At 39.2% G+C, this 24324-nt stretch overlaps 1 protein-coding gene across 1 annotated transcript in view; it reads right to left on the bottom strand.

The window, feature by feature from the left end:
* The window catches only part of KAT2B (lysine acetyltransferase 2B), a gene marked incomplete at its 5' end in the record, with an annotated part of 84413 nt that overhangs the window by 7460 nt on the left and 52629 nt on the right, over positions 1–24324 (bottom strand). The window contains 9 exons of the mRNA XM_019532857.1: positions 3886–3970; positions 4074–4137; positions 4402–4438; positions 5151–5265; positions 10710–10853; positions 12616–12726; positions 16295–16421; positions 19072–19280; positions 22390–22526. Of these exons, the coding sequence (XP_019388402.1) occupies positions 3886–3970; positions 4074–4137; positions 4402–4438; positions 5151–5265; positions 10710–10853; positions 12616–12726; positions 16295–16421; positions 19072–19280; positions 22390–22526 (1029 nt within the window). The remainder of the gene's footprint in view (positions 1–3885; positions 3971–4073; positions 4138–4401; positions 4439–5150; positions 5266–10709; positions 10854–12615; positions 12727–16294; positions 16422–19071; positions 19281–22389; positions 22527–24324) is intronic.

Genomic DNA, 24324 nt, shown 5'->3' with positions numbered 1-24324 from the left:
CACACACACACACACACACACACACACACACACACACTAGCCAATTGCCCGTCAAGAATGACAGGGTGGGAGCGGGTGAGGATGGAGACCTGTGCCCCCACCCCCATCCAGGCCCACTTCGCTCCTGCTGCTTAGGGCCTAGGCCCAGGCCCGTTGCCCCCATCCTTGCCACAGCAGCGGGGGGGAGGGGAGGAGCAGGCTTGGGCCCAATGCAGGGGAAGACCAAGCCCAAACCCAAGCCCAAGGGTGATGAGAAGCCAGGCTGCTGCAGCAAGGGAAGGGGAGCAGTGGGCCCGGGCTGAAACCAGCAGCAGCAGGGGAATGGGAGAGGAGTGGGACCGGGTCCAACGTGGGGGAGGAGGCCTGCTCCTCCCCTCCCCCAGTCACTGCCATGGCCAGACTCGCTGCTCCCCCCACCCCCACGTTGCGCCTGCTTCCCCTTGCGGCAGCAGTGATGAGGGAAGAAGAGTGGGCCCAGGCCCAAGGCTAGGGAGAAGCCGGGCCGCCGTGATGTGGGGGACAGTAGGCCCAGCCTGACCCAGCAGGGGGGACAGGAGCAGACCTGGACAGGCTGCCGTGGTGGGGGAGTGTCAGAGAGCAATGGGCCTGGGCCCACCCAGCCCAGCAGGGGGGACAGGAGGAGCAGGCCTGGGGCCAATGGGGGGGGGTGGGGATGGAGAAGGAGTGGGATCGGGCTTAAGGGGCAGGGAGGCAGCCCTCTCCTCCCATCCCCCAGCCGCTGCTGCATCAGGCCACGTCAGGCCGGGCCCACTGTTCCCCCACCACCACCGCGGTAGGCTGGCTTCTCCCCCAACTCGGGTTTAGTTTTCCTCCCCTGCTGGGGCCCGGTCCCACTCCTCCACCACCACCCCTTCTCTCCCACATCGGCTCTGAGCCCACTCCTCCCATCCCCCTCCACTGGGTCAGCCCGGCCCACTGCTCCCCAGCCACGGTGGCCTGGCTTCTCCCCACCCTTGGGCCTAGTCCCCCCCTGCATCGGGACCGGCCTACTCCTCCCCTTCCCCACTGCCACTACCATAGATAGATAGAGGTATATTTTTCAGGTTTGTGTCAGATTGTTAGTTGGGCCATAGTTCCATGTATCTCAAAACAGCATTTTTGTGCTTCAGCTACAAGCCCTAAGTGCCCTAAATGCATTTCGTTGATGGAAGGCCACTTTAATATCAGCAGTGAGGGAAAAGCCAATAGAAGGACAGCAGACTTCTGAGTTCTATGGTTAGAAAGAAATTCATTAAGGAGAAAACACTTTCCCTATGCTGCATTTGTAAGTGAGAGAGAAAAAGATATCCATCTGAATATGTAAGTCACTGATTCTAAGTCAAAACCACTGTCAACAGGAATAAAACACTGTAGGTGCATCTACATGAGACATTTACTGCGGAGTTGCCTAGTTAGTTCTGCAGTAAAGTCTCAGCATCTACACGTATGGCCCTACTAGGCCACAGGAAATTAATACATGTCACCATAGGTTATTACTTGCAAACAAGTATTATCCTGTAGCAGCATTTAGTGCACCACAACATATGTTTAGATGCTGATGGAACTGACTGAGGCATGAGGGTGTTTCAGTGCTGGGACTGCCTCCTGTCTAACCCTGCACTGAAGCAGCCTCATGCCCCAGCCAGCCCCTCCGCAGCATGCTGAGCAAGTTCGGATCAGCTGGCCAGCCTGAGGCTGCTATCTCAGGCCCCCTGCCAGCCAGGGCTGCTCTGAGCTGGCTCAATGGGCTGCAGTCCCAGGCACATATGTAAACACAGCACCCAAGAGAAATAAACTCTGGTGTGAACTGTGCTGGAGTTTATTCAATTAAATTAATAACACATGTAGACACCTCCCTGTCATGGAATTTGCAAAGAGATACAACTCACAATAGCAAGAGGGATGTGAGAGGATAATGCAAAATAATGCTAAAAAGTTTGTTACAGAAACTGAAGAACATTGTATAAGAGTAATGGGACACTGTATAAGAGTAATGGAGAGAAAAGTGATAGTAGTGTCATAAGAGTAAAGTATTAAAAAACTGAATTTGGAGCAGTATCAGGCCTCTCTTTAGACCATTAGTGAGGTAGGAGATGCCCCTGCAGAAAAGGAAGGGTATTCCATTATACCTTCACACCAGTGTTCAGTCAGCCAATATTCCATGTAAGAAATTTGAGGTCACACATAGTAGGAATAGTGACGTATACACCAGCTGTTTGTCTAGCTGTTTTCACTTGAGAGATTCAGGCTATGTCAAATGACAAAAGCTGTACTGATTAAGTCCATTTGGAAACAGATTTAGTTAAATCAGTACAGCCCTCTTGTTTGGTTTCTCTTAAATCAGATTAAGAGTACCTTATATCGATTTGGATTAAACAGATTCCATACTGATGTAAGCTAGATCAACATATGGTACTCCTAAACCAATTCAAGGGGACTGAAAATAAGGGGTTGCCTTCATTTAGTTAAATAAATTGTGACTCTGTGTGCAGGAAAAACCAAAGCATAATGAAATGTATTTATTTTGTACACATCTCACATAGGGATGATTTGAAACACTAGAATTCCAGAAGGTTTTAAAGCAAAACTTTAATGTAAGGGAAGATACGCAAGGGGGCAAAAAATCACCAGGAAGCACCATGCTTTCTTGCATACCACCCCCCCCCCCCAAATAAGATATACACCTTGGTTTTGGAAGGCAGAATATAGAAAAAGGAATTTTTCCAGCCATGGGCTGGCTGTGTGACATAGTAAGTCCTCCTCGAAACAAAAGGTTCAGGAAACAGCCTGGATGAGGCAGCAGGAACTTGCTAGTATGGCAAGAGAGCAACAAGGCTAGGCTCGAGACCCTTGCAAGGACAGTAGCAAGACTGTTGCTTCTTACTGTAAACAGTTCCTGTTAATAATAAAATGTTTCCACACAAGTCTCATCAAAATACTATGGATTGCATGCAGCAGCTTACTCTTAGCCAGCTCAATTGTTCAAATAACAGCTGTGAGAAGGTTAACACTGGACTCCACCACTGCTGCTCTGCTGGGCCACACAAACGCAGAGATGCTATGCCCCATTTTGGCCACCATTAGAAACATAGAGATGCTGTTCACTATTCCTCCCTGCTTCTATTCCAGCAAAGAAAAATCAGCTTCTTCCCTTAAGACGTGTTTCAATTTTGGAGGGCTGATTTTGGGGCAAAGCCTGTATGCAGTGTATAAGTAAATACAGTACTTGCTTTACAATAATACTGTCTTGTTTGATGGACCTCACAGCAAACAGCATGGTATAGCACTAATAGGATACAGCTTCTTCCAATTAACTTTAAGGAGCTGTTAACAAATAACCTCTCCCATTTAGTTGTATACTTTGTGGAGCACAAGTGAACTGGAAAAAAAACAACCTGAATATGATGGCACAATTCAGAGCTTTGGAAAAGTAGTTATCTTCAAGAGCATGGGCAAAACACAAAAAGCCTAAGGCTAGTAATCTATACAGATAACACTGGAGACCGAAAACCTACAATTATGAAACCTTAAGGGGCCCTCCAATTTGGACAGCATTAGAATTTTCTTTAATAAATAAAAGTTACTGTGGGTACAGCATTATACATTTAATGACAAAGGTATACATAGAGCTGTAGCCAAAGAAATTCACCAAAAAAACCATACATAGCTAAGTGCTTTTTCTTTTGAAGAAATATCATTTTTCCCTTTTTTGTCAATATACAGACAAGCACAGCAGAAAAACATTGTGAAGACTGTCACGCGGCCTGTCATGTGGCCCTTGATGGCTTGCCAAAACGCAGTAAGCGGCCCTCTGCCCAAAATAACTGCCCGCCCCTGAGCTAGAGAGAACTTTAAATCTATACTTTAAAATGTTAGTGGCATTACCCATGGGAAACCTTATAACTTCATAATATCCAGGAGCTTCTGTTCTCTTCACAGGTTCCATGAAGGGCCAAGCGCTTTGATGGCTCTTTGGAGGAAATAAAAAAAGGAGTAAGGTATCTAATATGGAAACTCCATGTTGGAAATCATTAAAAAATCTTTATAGAAGATGAACTAAAACTAACACCCACCTTAACCTGCTGAAGGATGGTTTTTAATGTGCTGTAAAGCTGATCTGGATCTTTGGACTCTTTACTTGAAATTTAAAAAAAAATACAAAAAAAGATTAGCTTTATTCTCTTATTTCTTGTCTATAATTCTGCATTTAACATGAAACCAATGCTCAAACAGAAAACATTTTAACAGAAAAACAATACCCAGGAGCTAGTTTATTGATGATTATTTATCTCAATTTTGCTCTCAATATAAAAGAAACACTTCAAGTTACATAGCCTGGAGACTTGTTTTCAAAGAATTCTCAAATTACTTAATAATTTTAGTTGTTCAAATTGTACTTACCCTCTCTCTTTTCCACTTGGTTTCCAGCCAGTCTCTCCTGCACACCAACAAAATTAAACATTACATGAGAACAACTTTAGGTCAGAAGATTAAGAGTTAATATGAATCTAAAAAAAAGAATAATAAATATCAGTGCTCCCTGAATAAAGGGCTTTTTAGGATTAATCTTAAAACTACAGTACTTTAGCTCCCAGCCCCGTTTCATTTCCTACAAAATATACTCTAATATCCTGTATCATGAAGTCCCATTCATGATACCGTCCCAGCAAGAATGCACTGTTTTCTTTAAAAATCCTTTACCATCTTTTATTATTACCTCCAGCATTTCTATGTAAAGAAAATAGATGTAAAATGATGTAATGATTTCCTAGAGCCAGAAAATAAATTACAAAGTCAGACAACAGAGAAAAATATTATTGATAGGCTTAGTTTTGTTATATCCCAATCCGTACTTAATTAGCACAAGGCTAGATCACTGAATGGGATTATAGTAGTCAGGTGGAAATTACACGTGAAAACACAACAAAGGACCATCACATGCCAATAGAATTAAATAATGTATGTAGAATAGCTCTAGACTAGGAATCCTTGAGAACATTTCTAAACCTGTAGAAAAAAAAATATCAGATTAATTTAGATATATCTATGCTACCAATAAGCAATATTTAGCGGCTTCTAATTTCTCTAATCTTGGCCTCTATTTTTGGCTATTTTGATGCAGCACTGCATTAAGGGAGGTTGGTACATACTAATTCCAGGAATGCTTTCAATAGGAATCTGTCGTACGCCATCCTTGAAGCAGGAAAGACCAGGATAGACTTTTCGAATCTGAGCTTGTTTCCTTTCAATCAGCTTTTTTATAATCTGTTATAATGTAGCACAGAAAAAGAAATGTAGTTTCAAAAATCAAGAACTGTAGTTGACAAGCTCAAAAGCAACTAGTAAGACACTGCAGCAGAACCGTAATGTGTAGAAACATATTATTAATACGTTATTATTCCATTTCTGTGCACCAAAGATTTCCCCTGAAATCACTGTGAAGTTTGGATGCACACAGAACACAAAGTTAATCCATCATAAATATTTTATTGAACAAGAATAGTGCTTATCTTCTAGTTTTCAGATGCACTTGTTCAGTTTTAAAGTCTCTGTGTAACTGTGGACGGTGTTTGTATATTAATCACAACGGCCCTTATTCAAGATTTTCCCTCAAGGAAGTCAAGATTGATGATATACATACAGCAGAAAACTCTTCTGCCTTTCCTTGCATTCAGCTCATCATCTGAATTCATGAAAAACCAGAGGGTTTTTTCCAATTGAAAGGGTGAAGGATTTCTTAGTGTGATATCCTATATTGGACCAACTATGTAGCTGAGATAAAGTGAGTCAAGCTTTCGAATGCAAGACATTCTTGCTCAGGTCTCTGATCACAGGAACCATCACTCTGACACCACCAACTGAAAGGTTAATTCTGTGTTTGTCCCCCTTTTGTTACCTCAATTTTAATTAATTTTGTTTTGTGCTCCTGATGAGTATTTAAACGCTTTGCTATACTCTGTGCCTGGAAGATGTCATTTTCAAAATGACTGCTTCCTGTGTAATTATTCTTTTTATACATTTAAACACTTAATACTGGATATATATTCTTTTTTTTTTTAATTTGAGTTAATCATTACACTTTTTTGAGATTACAATAGGGGGTTTTTTTGATAAGGAAACAATTTTCTTTAAAAACGGAATATCCCCACTACTGGGTTTCTAAAACTAATTTTTACTATTTTCTTTTAAAATTCACATGTTTTAAAGTGGTAATAAATGTTAAACTACAATATCAGCCAGTCCATTTGTCTGGAATCAAAATCTTATAGAAGCCAGGCTAGAACAAACCGTGATATTCTCTCTAGTCTCTACCCACAAGACCAATATTTTTGGATGTTTCTGATGAAACAAGTGGTGGACAAGTTAATGATGAAATTGAAATCATTAGCATTAAATTTCAATGTCAACATTTCTTCAAGGAGACATGGAATTTTTCATGCTTCCCAGAATTGTTGGTTTTGTTTATTTACAGCCTATGCAAAATGGCAGTGTGATGGTTCACACTGACTTTTTCCAGTCATATGGATACAATCCAATTCTTTAGATGAAAGCTTAAATTCTGTACATACGATGGGACTAGGAAAAACAGGATGTAGACTACAGGCCAGTTCCAGCTCCATTAGACCCACTGATAAATGGCATTGGGAAGTACTGCAATAGTAACATGGACATTTCTATGTAGTAAAGGGGCATAAGCAAGAAAAGTGCCTTGTATGGTTTAGGTACAACCTCAGGGAGACAAATTGAGCGGTGACAACAAGAACACGGCTAGAACATGGGTTGTGAGAAAGCAAGGCACATAGAGCAAACAAGGATTAATGGAAGGAATGTAAACTTTCAGGAACAGGTCTCTTGAGAAGGGAAGATAAATATATGATAATATCACAGTAGCTTTAATTCCTAAGTTAAAGAACCCTGTATTTGAAAATAAATCTATACAACAAAAATTACTGCACCCAACAACAATGCACTAAAATTCAAGCAAATTCTTACACTATTCTTTAAGACTGTCTACAAACAGCTATTTCTTCTTTTGGATTGTAATTCATTTAAAGAAAATGACATCTTTCCTGAGCACTAAATTTAACAGAATTTATTTTGGCTTGGTTTCTGGTAGGAAACTGTTTTGGATTTACAGCTGTGGAAGCAACAAGCCACAATCCACCCATCAGCCACCTCATCAGCACTCAAAATTATATTTACACCCATAAGTCTTAATATTTCGTTTGTATTGACAAAATAGACAGACATTTTTTCATAAAGTTACAGACTGATGAATGTTTGAAGATATCCCTATAATGCAAAGAGCACAGGATTTCTGGAGGACTGCAGCACCTAACTGCAAAATAAAATATTACAAACACACTTCCAATGATGTGGAGGTTGGAAAACAATACCATCTTGGATGGAGAAAGCAAAATTTTCAAAAGTACCCGAATGATTAAAGTTCCTAATTCTCATTTTCACCAGTGACTAATGTTGTAAAATGGATGAAAAAAATTATATCATCTTCAAAATTGTGAAGAAAGATGGAGGAATCACTGCAGTTCAGCTGACACATGGCAACTGTTTTGTGTTCACTCCTGTCCCACAGTAACCGGATGCTCAACAATGGTAACTTAGCACTGTTTCATTGATGGGCACATTGTTCCCTGACTTAACTTCCAATTACTGTAATATAAGAACAGACACTCGAATGGTTACAACAAAGCACATGATACATGATAAATCTTTTGTACCCCTCTAATTTGGTATGTTTTCTTCCCCTGTCTGTAACCTAAGTCATTTAGGAGCTTAAGCTGCATTGAGAAATCAAAGCAATGTAGGCTCCTAGATGCCTACTTCACAAAAAACAGAAAATCTGGATCCGCTGCTTAATGGTGAAGCTAAGTTTTTAATAGAAAATGCAAAGAAGGCGGAGCTGCTCAATGAACTACTTTGCCTCAACCTTCAGGGAACAAAACAAAAATGAACAAACCCCACTGCAACCAGACAATTATCAAAATTAATACAAATGAAGAAGAGAATGTGGATAATGGGGATGCAATAGAGAACTTCTGACAAATTAAATTAATTTGAGTCGGCAGTAAACGAAGAAATTTCAGAGCTACTGACAATAATATTTGCAGTCATGGATGACAAGTGAGGTTTTGGGGTTCGGGACTGAAAGAGAAGCAATATGGTGCCTTAAAAAAGGAAGACTCAGGAAGTTATAGACCAGTTAGCTTGACTTCAAGATATCTGGGAAATTACTAGGGCAAATCATAAGACAATCAATCTGTAAACAACTAGTGGAGAAAGGGGTGATCATTAGTACACAAGAGCAAATCATAGCAAATTAACTTGTTCTCATTTCTTTGACAAACGGGGATAACTAGTGTGACTGAATGTGATGACTAGCGTGATGAATGAAGAAAATGCCTGGGAAGGGGGCAGGCTGTTAATAGGCAGTCTTTCCTTTTTTTAAATCGTGGCATGATCTAGTCAGATAAGTAGGAGCATGGGGTACAAAGGAAGACATTCTTCCATGGCCACAAGGTTCTCAGAGCCTGGGGAGACTTGCTGCTGCAAGACAACTGGAAGACACACCGCCTGGTGAAAAGGGAGGCACATGTGAGAGGCAGGGAAACCATAGTGAGAGACTTGGGAGTTTTGGCAAGCCTTGAACCCTCCTCTGGGCCCACCAGAGTACTTTTGGAGGACCATTTTCCCTGGCAGCAATCCTGGATTTTGGAGCCCCCGTCCCCCACAGAAGAATGGCCCGTCCATCCTGACATTCTTGGGCTGGTGGGGAGAAGAATTATGTTGTGGTGGGAACCCTACCAGAATAGTTCCCACTGCAGAAGAATGCCTCACCGCTCTCCTGCCAATCACCTAATTAGTGGGATGATGGGAGGAATTTTCCCCCAGGACTCCCTGACAGCTTGTTCCTGGATGGACTATCAGAGAGCCAGTGCTCTCCTTCCTGCCATCTTCCTTGGGAAGGAGCGCAGCAGCCTGTGCCATATAGAGTGTCTTCCAAACCAGAGAGAAGCTGACAGCTTTTCAAGTTAGACTGGGTAGGAGGGAGATCTTCCTCATAGGAATCAATCTAACTTTCTTGTGGAAGAGCCAGTTTTCTTCTTCAATAAATTGCTTGAACAGCTGTATGCTTTCTTTTTTAGCCAGAGGAAAGGTTTTTCTCCCAGTACAAATACCTATTCCTGTCCAAAGGTGACAAAAGGGTTTGGAAAGCAAGCACTAAGAGGAATGGTTTAGAGAATATAGGAATATCTGGTCTTGAAAAAAGGAAAATAAGGGAGAACACTGAAAGACAGCCAGAATGAAGAGGGAGAGCAACTGTTGTCCTCTGCCATAAAATGTAGGATGGTGGTGACAATGTCCTAGCAGTGGCACAGGACTAGGTTCAGAGGGTAAGGGGCTGACAGCAACCCAGCCCAAGATGTGGAAATGAGAGACAGGAATGACCACCTGTACAAGTTACTGCCTGATCATTCCCAGTTTTGTTAATAAAGTTGTGGCCAAATTAAACAATAGAATCATAGAAATAGGGTCGGAAGGGACCTTGTAGATCTTCAAGTCCGACCCCCCGCCTGGGCGGGAGAAAAGACTGGACTCAAATGTTTGCATCTCATCTATCTACCTGCATATCTGGGCCAAAGAGTGGGTTATTCAGTTAGGATGTTTTCTCTATTCAAAAACACAGACTGATAGAGAAAATATTTTTCAAAATAATAAGAGACTTAAACCTGTATCAGGAGGACATAATGATGTTGTGGTTTATAGAAAAAAAACTTGTGAAGGTTTATTGTTTCTTCCATTACCCAAGCAAGAATGCATGCCCAACGTTTAACTTCAGCACTTAATTACTTTGTTAATTCAAAGTCTGTGTTGGGAGAAAAATGGTAGGTTGTTTAAACATTAAAGAAAGAACATACTTTGAAAATGCTCCACTCAAAGTGACCAGGGCTGACCGTGTAGTTTTGCTAAGAGTTTAGACAATGGATTTGAATAGGATAGTTTGGATATGAATGAACTTCCCTCAGGCAGGGGGTTGAACTAGGTCCCTTCAGGCCTTACGTCAGAGCAGACTTGATTAATCAGGTCAACTGGAGTGTGGTAATTAGCCAGACAGCCTCTACATCCCACATATCAGTGTCCTCACATTTCAAAATAGCAGTGGGGGTGCTTAAACTAAAACTAATTCAACAAGCTTTTGTTAAAGGGCCCCCACCGCCATTTTGAAGCATGGGGACACTGATACACAAGATGCTGGATGGACTATCAGAGAGACAGGTGCTTTAATTAGAGTGGCTCTCAGACAGAACATTTTAAAGAAGTTAATTAACTAATTAAAAGTAATTAAAATTAGAACTAATTAAAGAAGTATTTTATTTACTAACTTGCACACAATCAATGATTTCATTTTGAGCAATGAATATGAATACTTTTCTGTATCACCATCACAGTAAAAACAGGAAAGTACAAGTTATGCTTTACCTGGCAAACCTATGACAATTAAGGCTGGATTAAAATGTTCCAACTAAAAATGACCAGTATGATGTTTTGCATAGTGGATACGTGCATGGAAGGGGACAGGTATCCCAGTGCTAACAGAAATTATTTTAAATTATTTATTGAAGCTATTTAAAATGTGATGTACATCTTGTTTTTGAAGAAAGACTACAATATTTCATTTCAGCATTTACCTCTTTTTGCTTTTTAATGATGACAGAAAATTCAGTGTAGGGAATCCTTGGATTTAATTCACATCCCATTAATGTAGCTCCTTCATAATCCTTGATGTAGCCAACATATTTTGCTTTTGGTACTTTAATATCTTTGGAGAAGCCCTGAGAAGAGATTAAATCAAATTATCATAAATTACATATGAAAAAAAACTGCATTAACTGAAAAACAACTATAAATTACAACCAAAAATCCTTAGAACATTAAAATGACAACAAATATAAAAGAACAGCTACAAACCATAGCTCTAGACTTGCAAAAATACTTCGAAACTCAAGTAACTTTATATAAATATTGTTTATATATGTGTGTAAGGTTGGGACAGGATTGAGTACTATGAAGAGCAGAAGCTAAAATCAAAAATATACCATTTGTATGTGCATGCACACGTAGGGCTGGGGAAACATTGTTTTTATTGAAAATAAATTGTGTATAGATGAAAATGTTAGCCGTCATATATATTCAGGCATTTTTCTTCCAGGTCCAAATCCTACAGTCATTTGTCAAGCAAAAATTCTAAGGTAGATAGGAGTTTTACTGACTTAAGACAGAAGGTGAGAAATGTCAAAAAACCAGGAGCAAGCAATTTGGTGAGTCCATTCTTCTTGGACTAACTTTATACTTAGGATCATTTTTCCTGAACCAAAGTGGCTGCACGCTCAATCCAACACTACCAGAAGACCAGGAATCTTTCCTTTACCAACCACTATAGCTCATTTATCTATGCTGGGTGTTGCAATAATATTTATGAAACCTCAGTCAGAATCAGGAAGGCAGTCATGATCTTTCCTAAAGTTTATAACAAAACTAGTAAAGTGCATAAACATAGAGACAAAACAAAACTGGCAATATGAATCAGCCTCGCTAAGTAGAATGATATTTCACTCTGCACTATACATACATATTGAATCATGATTATTAGGTACTATGGTGAATGATATATTAGAAAGATAGCTGGTGCTGAGGAGCCACAAAGATGAACAAAAGACCAGTGAAGAGACCAAGGGTGTCTGCATATCCAGATATGATCCTCTGACAGAACCACTAGCTCCCACACAAGGATGTCAGAAAATCTGCAGTTTCTGGGGCAGATTCCACACCCTTACTTATTGCAGTTATACACACTCCCATGACTCACTTCTAAAGCGAGCAAGGAGAATCGTTTTAGTGTTTTTTTAATTGACTAATACTGGCCCTCCAATTCTTCATATAGATCTGCTAATTTGGCCCCCTGTGTGGCAAAGGGGGCCAATTGCAGCTGATCCATTTGACCTTAATGATTTACTGATTTTTTTTTATACTTAGCATCTCTTATTTTAAAAAAGGAACACAATCAGACACTGAACACAAGACATAACTCCACCACTACTGACAACTCCACCTTATCTGCTGACATAACTCCACCACTTTTAGAAGTTGTTTACACAAAAAGGATACCAGTCCATAATCAGTTCTGTTCTGTATATTAAAACCACACTACCATCATGCGCCTGTCAATTCTCAAACCCCTTTCAACAATTGTGACTCTTTAAATGGAGTGGAGCTGATACTTTGTAAAGATGAAACATGCATTTTAACATATAAACTGTAAATCAGAAGTAAGTCTTAATTCATCGTAATCAATTTTATTTGTGATGGTTTTACACATGATTAAGAGCATTATGTAATCTACAAATATATTCAGTCTTCTTTCAAAATAAATTACATTGTAAAAACAGCTTCTTGACTGTGGCTAATACAAAACATATTTGGTGATTTAAAACAAACAAACATTTTATCTAAATGATTAGCTCTCACAAGATGCAAATATTGTTCCTAAATTTCAACTTCTGCCACTGATCTAAATCTTTTCTTAGACTGACTTACTTGTTTTTTGAAGTAGCCAATTGCATATTCATCTGCATATGTGAGGAAGTTGAGAATGTTATGTTTAATGTGATATTCTTTCAGATGATTCATCAGATGAGTTCCATAACCCTGTGTGGAAATTATTTTTAAAAAATCAATATGAAGTCATTAGGGTTTACATAGATAAGAAGCAGTGGGGCAAGAAATATGACTTACCTGTTCTTTTAGAGTAATTTTCTCTAGATCCTATTCTCAAGAGCCTCTAATACTTAACTCAGGAGGGATTTTAAAAGACCACACAATTTCCAATCATCTCAAAAGAACACTTGCAACTCACTAGGGAACTTAGAATATCACTGCTTTGACTGATGATTCACTTTTACTTTTATAATATACTACCAGAATTTTCTTGACCATGAGAGGGACAGAAAAACAACATGAAGCTAAAGAGGCATTTGTTTCAAAGAGCTGTAATGCAAAGTCAATATGTATATGTATATTGTTCAAGTGTCAAGCACATATAGTCACATACTTGGAGACTAACAAAGGTAAAATAATATAATGGTGGGAATCCTTGAAATAGATAATATAACCTCTTCTTACTAATCAACTTAGCAAAGTCATTTCACGATGGCTAGGTTGCTAGTGTGCCCAGACTAGTAATTACAATTATCTTACTATTGATTATGCTTCATTGTATACTAAAAATTATATACTCTTTGGGGCAGGGACTATATTTGTTACATATGAAAAGGACCTTGTACACTGGAGGCTTGATCTCCAACCAGCATCCCTAGGTACTGCCGTAATACAAATAAATAACACCAATGCCTGTTAATGGCAAATGAGGAAAAAAAATTGATCTTGTTCAGTAATAGAAGAAAATTGTGTAATTATGTAATTTAAAGGTGAATAATCCTAGAGAAAAGAAATATGCTTTACATACACTTCCAAACTCCTCTATTTTTCATCTTATGTTGAAATATAACGGACTAAAATTGCATTATTCTTCGGTAATAAAATATAATATTTTATACTAACTATTCATCTGACTGAATTTTGCATTCCTGTTTATGTTGTAATTAAGAATAAAAGGAAAAAAAAATGGGAACCGTTACAAGTCTGTAGGGCACATATCTAGGGACCCTTATTTTATGGGAAGGTTCAGAGAATTCTTATACATTAACACAGCGAACAATAAATTATTCAAATGTATTCACTCTCATAAACACTCCAGCAGCTTAATGTTTAAAAAGGGAAGTCATGCAAAAAGTTGTGCCTAGGAGTCAGACGCAACTACCTCAAAACCATTTCAGCTTTCAAAGGAAAACAGTCCCCCAGGCTACTTCTTAGTTCAGCCACCTGAAAGTTTATAAAAGATAGGAAGTGCTTCTCACGAAAAAGGGCTGCAAGAGCTATCTGTGAACGTAAGAATATTCTGAGTTGAAGGCTGACAAATAGGCAACTAGCTCAGAAAGAAACACAAGCCCCATATTCATAGACAATCATCTTAAACCGGGGCTGGGCAAAATGCAGCCCACGGGGCCCCTAAAAAATTTCGAAAATTAATATTTATCTGCCCCTGGCTGCCTGTCATGCAGCCCTCAATGGCTTGCCAAAACTCAGTAAGCGGTCCTCTGCTCAACATAATTGCCCACCCCGTCTTAAACATTTATGTAAAAACGCACTCTAGAATGAAACAAACAACTCTACTATAAGGATTGTGTTTGTATGTAATCTAGGCAGCCACTTGGAAGTTAGCCTTTTTTTATTATACCAGATTTTGAAAGGCTACCCCTGCAGACCTGTGACATGGCATGTGACAACTTTACCTTACACCACTCAAAGCTGCAGCACAATGAAGATTCATTTTTTCTAGTTAGACTCTGAGTGCGTTGTGCTTTAATACTTCCTTTTGGAAGTACTAAAGTATGGTGCAGTACAGGTGGTTACTGTGCTGTGCACAGTGCATAGTTATATTTTGCTGCTACGCTGCCGTAGCACAGCTGACAATCACATGTAGACCTGCATGACTGCTACGTCTCCGTAGCACGTTGCTACATCGCTGTAAGGTGATGTGTAGATGCACCCTCAAAAATACATGCATCTAGAATCTTATATTGTTCAAATCTTTTAAAATACTAGACACTTTAGTGCCAAGAGCTAAGTTTGAGTGAGTCTTTCTCCAAAAATCTGGAGTTTAGGGAATCCAAGTCTAACAAAAAATATTTACGTTTGTAAAAAAAAAAACAAACCAAACCCGCTCATCCTGCTACACCTTCACCAAGATCTTCCCCAAATATATAACCAGCACACAACCTCTGCCAGCTCAGTGTTTTTAACACTAAATTTGTTCCTATTTTCAGCAACAACACAACTGACTAACATAGCTAAAGCACCACCTACAGCCCAAAGGTTGAAATCAAATAGCCACAGGCTAAATGCTCAAATCAAAATAATAGTTTTGATTTACTTGTAATCTCTCTGTAAAAAGTTCATCTGGTTCTGTACCTTCAGCACTTCATATTCTTCAAGCAGAACAGTTTATTCTGAAAAGTTAATGCCCTTTAAAGGAGTTTTACAAGATTTTATATAGCACACCAGCATATTTTTAGATTGCAGGAGTTTGTCCATTTTGTTTTAAAAGTCATTTTTCATTGAAGTCATTTAAACTTGGGGCCCATGAGATTATAGTCACACAAGCAGAAGGCTCATTTTTATTCAACTACAAATGCTCTAGTAAGGTGATATAAAGCCACTCAAGAGGGCAGAGTAAATAGCCAGTGATGGGACCTAATAGACCAAGGACAAGCAAAGTCTGGCCCACAGGCCAGATCTGGTCAGCCGTGGACTCCATTTCTCAGCTGCCCCTGCCCTCCATGGAGACTCCAGCCGCACCTGCGCAGGGAAGTTCAGGCTGGAGTTGCCATGGAGACCAGCCTCAGTGGCAAGGGCCGTGTGCAGGGCGGAGCAGCACAGGGGGTTGCTCCGGAGCCTCTGGGAACTTGGGATGGGGGCAGCTTGCTCTGGAGCCAGGCCAGACCTGCAATCTGTAGCTTGCACACTCAGGGCAAGGGTGCACAAACAGGGGATTGCAGCTCTGCCCCTACTCCAGATGAGGCTGTCACTGCTGCAAGAACCTGAAACAGAGCCGTGATCCCCTGCTTGTGCACCCCTGACCGGAGCATGCAGGCTACAGGTTGCGGATCTGCCCTTGCTCCGGAGAAAGCTGTCCCCATCCCAACTTCCCAGCGGCTCCGGAGCAAACCCCTGCCCTGTTCTGCCACAAGTGCTGCCGGCACGGCTAAGGCTGGTCTCCATGGCAACCCAGCCTGAGCTTTCCTGCACAGATGCAGCTGGGGTCTCCATGGAGACTGAACCAAGCCATAACGGCAGGGGCTGCTGGGAAATGGAGACCCAGTACATCCAGATTGACCATTTTGCCCACCCCTGCAATAGAATATTTATTGATGAAGATTTTTATTAGTAAGGTGAAGATCCTCAGGCAATGCATCTAAATTATTTTTACGTAGTAGACTGATTTGTTAAATATATTGTTGAATATTCCTATACAGAAAGTGGAAATTAGAAGAGACAGCAGTTTCTAAACTGTAACTATAATCCATTTGCAAGTTGAGACTCCTCAGAATTCGGGTTTACTAAGATGCCTGTAATACACTTCTAACGTTCTCTTTACCTTGACTTGTTCATTAGAAGTCACAGCACAGAAAACAATCTCTGTAAATCCTTGAGATGGGAACATCCGGAAACAGATACCACCAATCACACGGCCATCTTTTATTAATGCAAGTGTCTTGTGTTTTCTGAATGTATAAAATAATGATAGCTTTAGTTCATGTACATATCACAGTTGCCCTCTTTTTAAAAATGTCATTTTTTTTTGTAGCCCCAAGGCAACCATGAATGCCTTTGCTAAATCTACTGAACAGTTATAATCTTAACATCATGCTCTACACCTAATGTAAAATGTATCAAGCTTTGTCTTTGCAGTTCACTAGCACAATGAGACTTCCTAAGCATTAAGGTAATACAAGTAAGAATTTCATTGCCTTCACTGATTCTGTTATTAATGGTCTGTTTTTCTTATCAATTAGAAATTAATGGAGCTGCAGGACACTTGGGCTGTACTATCAGATGCCTGGTTTCCTGCATGAAATCTGCACAACTTAAGCGATCAGTTTCTAACAGATGACCAGGAAATTATGCATTTCTAATCACCGATTCTTAATAACATCTGAAAACCAGGATACATCAGTTTCAACCTCGTTTATATCTGGAGCTGGAAGAGACACACTAGGTTATATTTCTCAACCTCTATTGACAAGGTTCAAGAATTTTATGGTAAATTTCAATACAAACAATTTGTATCACATCTATTTATTTAGCTAGCCAATAGTTTGTGCTGCTCACCAAATATTTTCCTTATAACAATGATGACTTTTTACAGGTTTCTAAGAACTTTCTGATAGCTATATTCATTCAGTAAATTTGGAAAGTAATATACTAATTTATTGGTAAAGCTCAACTTCTGCTTTAAATAATAAAGCAAACACAGCACAATGTGTCCATCAAATGAAGTCCTTCCTAAAGTTACTCAGTAAAACAGCCTCATTTTATCTGTCACTGCAGCCCAAGAAATTTTTAAAAAGCTTCCTTCCCTGGAGGTTAATATACACATATATTTTAATCCAAGCCAATCACTTATCACTTGTTTTTATCTGTTCTCCTTGTAGTTATTCTGATGCTCATTTTATCTGTGTGAAAGTGAAAGCAGGCATGTTACCACTTGCTGCTTGTATTACATTGGTCAGTACCTTTCAGATCAGCATATCACTTTGTTTGTTTGTGCTTTTAGTTTTATTTTCTTATATTTGCAATGCTTAAGCAGTTCATCATCAAAATTCAATGAGGGGGAGCACTTAGGTAATTAGATAACACTACATAACAGCCTCTTACAGACACTCAGTTTCTCTTGTGAGAGTCACTGCTCACGCAGGAAAAAACACATATATACAGATATTCACGTTCTTTTTCTCCAGAGTAAAAATGGTCACTCCAGGGGGAAAATAACTTGGGAACAATCAAGGTTAAATTATTCCAAGGACAGTGTCTCCTGGGAGAGCAAATATACAAACTGTGGCTTCTCTCAAAAGAGGAATATAGTCCTCCAGCATTACCCTCCCCCCAGCATTTAGGAACACAGTGGCCACATCTACATGTGCAGCAGACTACACAGTTGTTACTGCACAGTCATTTAGTACTTATGCAAGTACTTATGCTGTTGCAACTGTGTAGTACCATCACTGCACGTTTTTTTTCCCCAACACTACTGCACAGTAGTGACACGCTCATTGCTGTTACACCATAGCATCTCACGTAGACATGCCCAGTGTGTCACTCGCTGGACACTGCTGCTCCAGAACACTCCCCTTCACAATTCACACATTGAGCTGCAAGGAAACACAGGTTGACCATGGATAGTCTAGGTCAGTCAATCAGTGCTGCCCTATACACTGCTGCCATCTGTCACCAGGCAGACTAAAGCAACCTGTAGAGCATGCTGAGATGTATGTGCAGCCCCTCCCCTTGGCCTCCCGCCAGCTGCACAATGTCAGCACTGCAAGCTCTCCACTCTTCAGGGCCTCAGCTTTCAAATGTCTGTGCATGCAGCTCTGGGTAAGTGTCTCTACCAGGAGAACATACCTTGGAGAATTCTCCCAGATTATCTAAATGGGTCTATGTAGCCAATAAATAAGATAATGGCTGACACACATTTAGTTTGGAGGAGTCTTTAAATTCTGACACTTGAACTTACTTAAAGTGCTGCACTATAATCCAAAACATATTCTAAGAGATTCATTGTAAAGTAAAAGGAATGATTTTTTGTTTGAAGTTCTGGACTGATTATAATCTTTACGGATTTAAATATCATTCACCTATGTAAACCCTAGAAACTTTCTCTCCAAGGCACAAGAACCTGTTTACTGTATGCCTGGAGAGCTCAGAGCTGAATAACCAGAACCTGTCTGTCTAGGCAGCTCCCTTCTCCAGGGCTGCATGGTCAGATCTTCTATTGTGTTGCCAGTTGGCTCCCCTCACTCCAGCTGTGGGTTGCTAGTATATCCACAGAGAAAGGAAGAAGCAGGCTGAGAGTTAGTATAGATCCAAGCTGCAGTAATTGCTGTAATCATTTGCTGATTTTCAGCGCTGATTTTAGGGAAGCATGTCATGTGTGTACAGTTCCCCAGGACATTCCACTCTAACTAGCTCCATTTAGAGTGTATGCAGAGGACCTCAGAATACTGGAGTGTGGTAGTACTGTGCAAAGATGTTGCCTCCTTCACATAGCATCAACTGGCCCACTTCATATTAGCTCCTCTCTACCAGCATCAGGCCCTTGCTGTGTTTCTATTAAATATATTTAACTTGAACATCAAAAGTGAAGGTACTCACGGATCAAAGACCAGACGTGTGATATATTCCTTTGGCATTCTAGGTAGCTGATGGGAAAATACATTCTGTAAGCCAACTAGCCACATCATAATCTTTTTGTTTGGTTTCTGATTCAGGGAATTTCCAACTACATGAAATTCAATCACTCCCCTGCGCTCCTCCAGTCTCGCTGCTTCATCCCGGGCTGAGTGCGCTGACAGAAAGTTAGTCTGACTCATGCAAAAGAGGAAAAAAAACATATTTTGCAGAATTTATAAAACTGGTCTTCTAATTTCACATCCATAAGCATAACAACCAAAAATCATCTTAAGTCTTCCTTTTACAAAAAACAGACAGAATTGCCCATGTATTTTGAAGATGAAGGGACACTCTCAAGTAAACAGAATTATAGAAAATTGGGGTTAGAAATTAAGGACATCTAGTCTAGTCATAGCAGGACCATCCCCAACTAGATCATTCCAGCCAGGGCTTTGTTGAGCCGGGCCTTAAATCCCTGAAGGATGGAGATTCCAGCACCCCTCTAGGTAACCATTCTAGTGCTTCACTGCCCTCCTAGTAAGACAGTTTTTCCTACTATCCAATCTAAACTTCCCTTGCTGCAACTTGAGACCACTGCTCCTCGTTCTGTCATATGCCACACATCTGACACAGGCTATGTTTACATTTTTATTGAAGGTATGACTTTATCTAGGTAGGTTGAGCCACAAAGGTGAAAATGTGGTGGCTTGGACCATAAAGGCTTGCCGAGGTTCCCTGATTACTTACTCACTGGGCTGAAACTCATGTTTCCTTTTCCTCATCAGGTACTCAAGCTAGCTATGTTAAGCAAACTTGGATGTGCCTTCCTCTATGGTCATACCTCTTGAGTGAGGAACAGAAGGCACAACCTTAGTTTTAATTTTATTACTGCTCTCCACTGCAGAAACAACTATCTTGAAAACTTGGAAATCAGAATGCTTTCTTTTCTATTTTACTATTTGCAATTAGCAATGTGCAACATTTCCAAATGAAAAATAATCAGCTAATTTGTTTAACTTCTAGTAATACTTTCTTACCAAAACATTTTTGCTTATAAACACAGAAAGACCATACAATTCTGACACAGCTAGTTGACTACCACAGTAGTTAATTCTACTATAACTTCCTCTACTACAGTATAGGAAAAAAGAATACTAGCTGGAAAAAAAATCTCAGTTTGGAATAAACATGCTGCCGACACAAAACTATCACCAAGTGTATTGGTTCCTAAAGCAATGGTTATTTTGCACTGGACAAGGCTCATTTTCACATATTATTTGCTTTCCAAAGCCAAGTTTGGCTATCAGGCACCCAGTCCCTGCCACTCTGTCCTTTCTGCTTACCACAATATTTGCAGTGCACATAACCACAGATTATACAGTTTAGGTAGGACTAACTTAATATCCTTCTAAATTATCCTTAACTATTATCCCTCTAAATCAATATCTTTAATGCTCATCTATGACACAGTAACAGATTTTCTGGATAAGAATAATTCAGTGAAAGTAATTGATCTAGATTTAAGCAAAGCTTTGTGCCTCAGAGGTCAAACTGGTGAGGACAGTGCTACATTTATGAGTCAGATAAGGAGTTGTCTTAAAACATGTTTAAAAAACATAAATTATCTGACTTTTGCAGGGGTGGTATATTTAGTAGAAACGAGGAGATACTGCTATGATTTTACAAGGCACTGATAAAATCCCATTTAGAATCATGTGCGGTTCTGGTCACCAATATTCAACTGAAATAGGAATGGATTCAAAGAAGGGTCAGTAAGAAAGTCAAAGGAATGGAAACACTTTTTTATGAAAGAAGAGTAAAGAAGCTCAACTTAGCTAAACAAAGTGCAGACTAAAAGGTGATATGGTCACCCTTTACAAGTATAATCCATAAATAAATATTAGGGAAGGAAAGAGATTTTCAGCTAAGAAACAACACTGCCACAATATCAATGGCTATGAAGTGGCTATGGATAAATTTAGATTCGAAATTAGAAGAATTTTAAATAGCAGAGGAGTAGTTTTGGAATAGTCCTCTAAGCCAAATTGTCAGGGCAAAGAACCTGAATTCACTCTAAGATTGATCTTGATGTGTTTATGGAAGGAATGGTCTGATAGGACAGGGAGTTACAACTCAACACTCAGTGTGCATGATGTGTGGAATCCTGTATTTGCAATATTCATGTTGGGGTATAAAGGAAGCTCTTATAACATGCAAGGCTTATGATAATCTTATGTTTCAGGGCTTTTGCTGGCCAAACAGGGATCAGGAAGGATTTTTTTCCCTGCTGGAATACTACTGGCTTCTAGGGGATTGAGGATTTCTGTTTGTTTTTTTCCCCACTTGAAGCATTGGTTGGGATGTTAGCCACAGTTGGCCTCGACAGGTTTAAATACCCCAGTGCTCCTACCCAGAAAACCTAGAGGTTCATTTTCCACCTAGGATCATACCAATCACCAAACGTAAGGTAAAGAAGCAGTTTCTCTCTTACATCAGAATGGCATGGACTATAGGGAGTTTTTCCTTCCTTTGTAATGTGATGGACAGTCTTTTTCTTAGAAGATTCTAAATATATATTAACCAGCTACTTCCCTGTGACTGCAGCTGCATTGGCAGTGCCCTCATTTCTCTTACTTTTACTTACAGCATATTATAGAGTAACCCTGGTGTTTCTGGTTTTGTGCTTTGCATTTATATGAGCATCTAAAATGTCAATTTTGAGCATTTCTTAGGTAAATGATTGCCCATAAATGCAGGGGACTGAACTCAATGATCAAGAGACCCCTTCCAGTCCCGCATTTCTAAAAATATATATGTCCAATGTTATTTTACACTGGTTAATGTAGAAGGTGTGCTTGGTGAAATTCTAACAAAAAAACAGCTGAAGCAAAAAAGAGGTGCAAGGCTTCTACTAATCTCATCCAGGTCATAGAAAAAGTATAAGCTCATTTGCTTTTAACAATCAAGCATTGTAAATTATATAACAGAAATACTCTGTAGAAAATGCAGTAAAGAAATGCTTCAAAAATCTGAAATACCACTGATGCTGAATTGCTCTTTTAATTCACTATTTCTCAGAAAACATATTTTTGCTGACTATTTTTATTGTGTCAAATGATGCATTTCGTCAATATTTTCTTACACATTTGGGGTGAAAATACTGCATATAATCAACAACAGAAATATAGACAACATGACAAATATAATGGACTGTATGTTTCAATACTTTATCTCATCCAATTTGTGTTTTAGTCATTGCAAACATGGACCAGCAACCTTTGTAAATTCTAAATCTCTCACCTCTGGCCCCAGCATTGCACCCGGATCTGTAATTGTTGACATCACCTCATTGATCAACTCAATAGGAATATCTCCTACAACTCTTGGCCTTTTGGAATCCTCCAGAGAATAAAGCTCAGTGTTCTTTCTCTTCTCCCCTTCAAAAACAAACCAAACAAACAAAAAGAAATGCTTGTGTGCAAGCCAAACAAGTTGTCACAGACAGATTCTCCTTTCCCTTCATAACAAATTAGTCTATTAAACATTTCACTGGATCAGATTAAACTTTCACAAGTACAAGCAGGAAGTTAATTGCTTTCCTAGTTTAACTGTTTTCTGTAAATAAACTAAGATTTGAAATCCTCTTTCAGCAACACAAGAAGTCAATTTTGCAACTCAAGGCCCTGACGTATGATCAATCCTTTGTTGTTATGTCTGGAAAGAATCTATTAGTTACTCAAAGCCCTAGAAAATCACAACAGTTCTTGCAAATCAACCTAGTATTATGTGTTTAAATTACAATTTAGCTACCATTGAATTGGCAATAAAAATGTACAGTGTTGTCTCATATGGGGTAGTCTTGAAGAGGTACGTGTATGGTTCAATTCTTTTTCTTCCAGTTGAGGAAAAAGCAGATGAAGGAATGGCAAAAGCACTAAGCAGTATATGTATCCATGAACTACAAAGAAGCTAGAAGCATTAATTTATTAAAAGCTGAATATTTGGGGTAAAAATACTGTATATAGAGCCATTTTGTTCATACAATGGTCCAAGCAATGTACTGATCAAAGGGGAGTTATAAACTATAAGGAGAAGTTATAAGTTATAAGGGATAAGATTTTAGGGTTCCATGATGCTTCTTCCCACAAGACAAAGATTGTGGGACTGGGTAGAAAAGAATTTCCAGTGTCAATTTTATAGTACTGGAAAATCCTGGAATTTGAAGATGGGACAAAATAAAACAAATAAATTGTAAAGGAAGCAGAAAAATATCAGATAAAAATGACAAATAAAGACATTTCTAAAAAGGATGAATAATGCCAAAAGTATAAAATAGACGTGTCAATAAATTAAAATAATGAAATTTTCATTAAGCCCTTCCCTTGATTAAGTCTCCTTAACTTAGTTTGTATGTTAATGTGAGAATCCAACACACAGGGTTCTCTCCTCAGTCTCAAACTGAAGAACAATGATTTTCAAGGAGGCCACTTTGCAAACAAAGTGTAATAAGGTTACACATATGATAATGAAAACAGTTCCCTCTCTCTACAAACTTATCTCCTACTGATAAAATATGTTATCTTTCCAGTGCTAACTCAAGGGCGGTTTTAGTATAGGAGAAGTGACAAAAAACAGAACCTTATTCAACTCAAAATTTCCACTCAATGCATGGCTTTATTGAAAAAAATTAATTGTATTCCTGCCAGCAATAAACAAACAATACAATTGTAGAAGATAGAGATGTAGTCTGTTCTGACTCATACATCAACAAATCTAGCACTTAAGTTGCAATTGTTACTGATAGCAATAAGGGATAGAAAGAAACCAAAGGAACAAGGTTTGGCTTGAATTTGCAGTTTGGGTAACTTAACAGTAAAACCATAAATCAAAGATGTTTAACTGTTTTAACATGAAAGGCCTTGAAATAATAAATATCAACAATGTCAATTTCAGAAATACTTATACAGCTTTATCTGCACTTTATCTTCTCCCACTGTAACTGATTGTATTTTGTGTGGCAAAACACAATGAGACTAGGTTACAAATCATCAACTCACACTGTGTCCCTGCTTTAGTTAGCTCACACTCCAGCAGCGTCAGATCTTATGCTTATGTACCGTTTCCTTTAAAAAAAAATACTCTAGGAATAGAAAGACATGTCATTTATATCAGCTATACTCCTAGCAAGTAAGTTATCATGTGAAAACACTATCATTGCAATATTGCATTTATGGT

This window comes from Crocodylus porosus, unplaced genomic scaffold (assembly GCF_001723895.1).
Source record: "Crocodylus porosus isolate Cpor-Errol unplaced genomic scaffold, CroPor_comp1, whole genome shotgun sequence".
Classification (NCBI taxonomy): Eukaryota; Metazoa; Chordata; order Crocodylia; family Crocodylidae; genus Crocodylus; species Crocodylus porosus.
The sequence above is the reverse complement of the archived record's forward strand: the minus strand, read 5'-3'. Positions and strand labels throughout refer to the sequence as shown.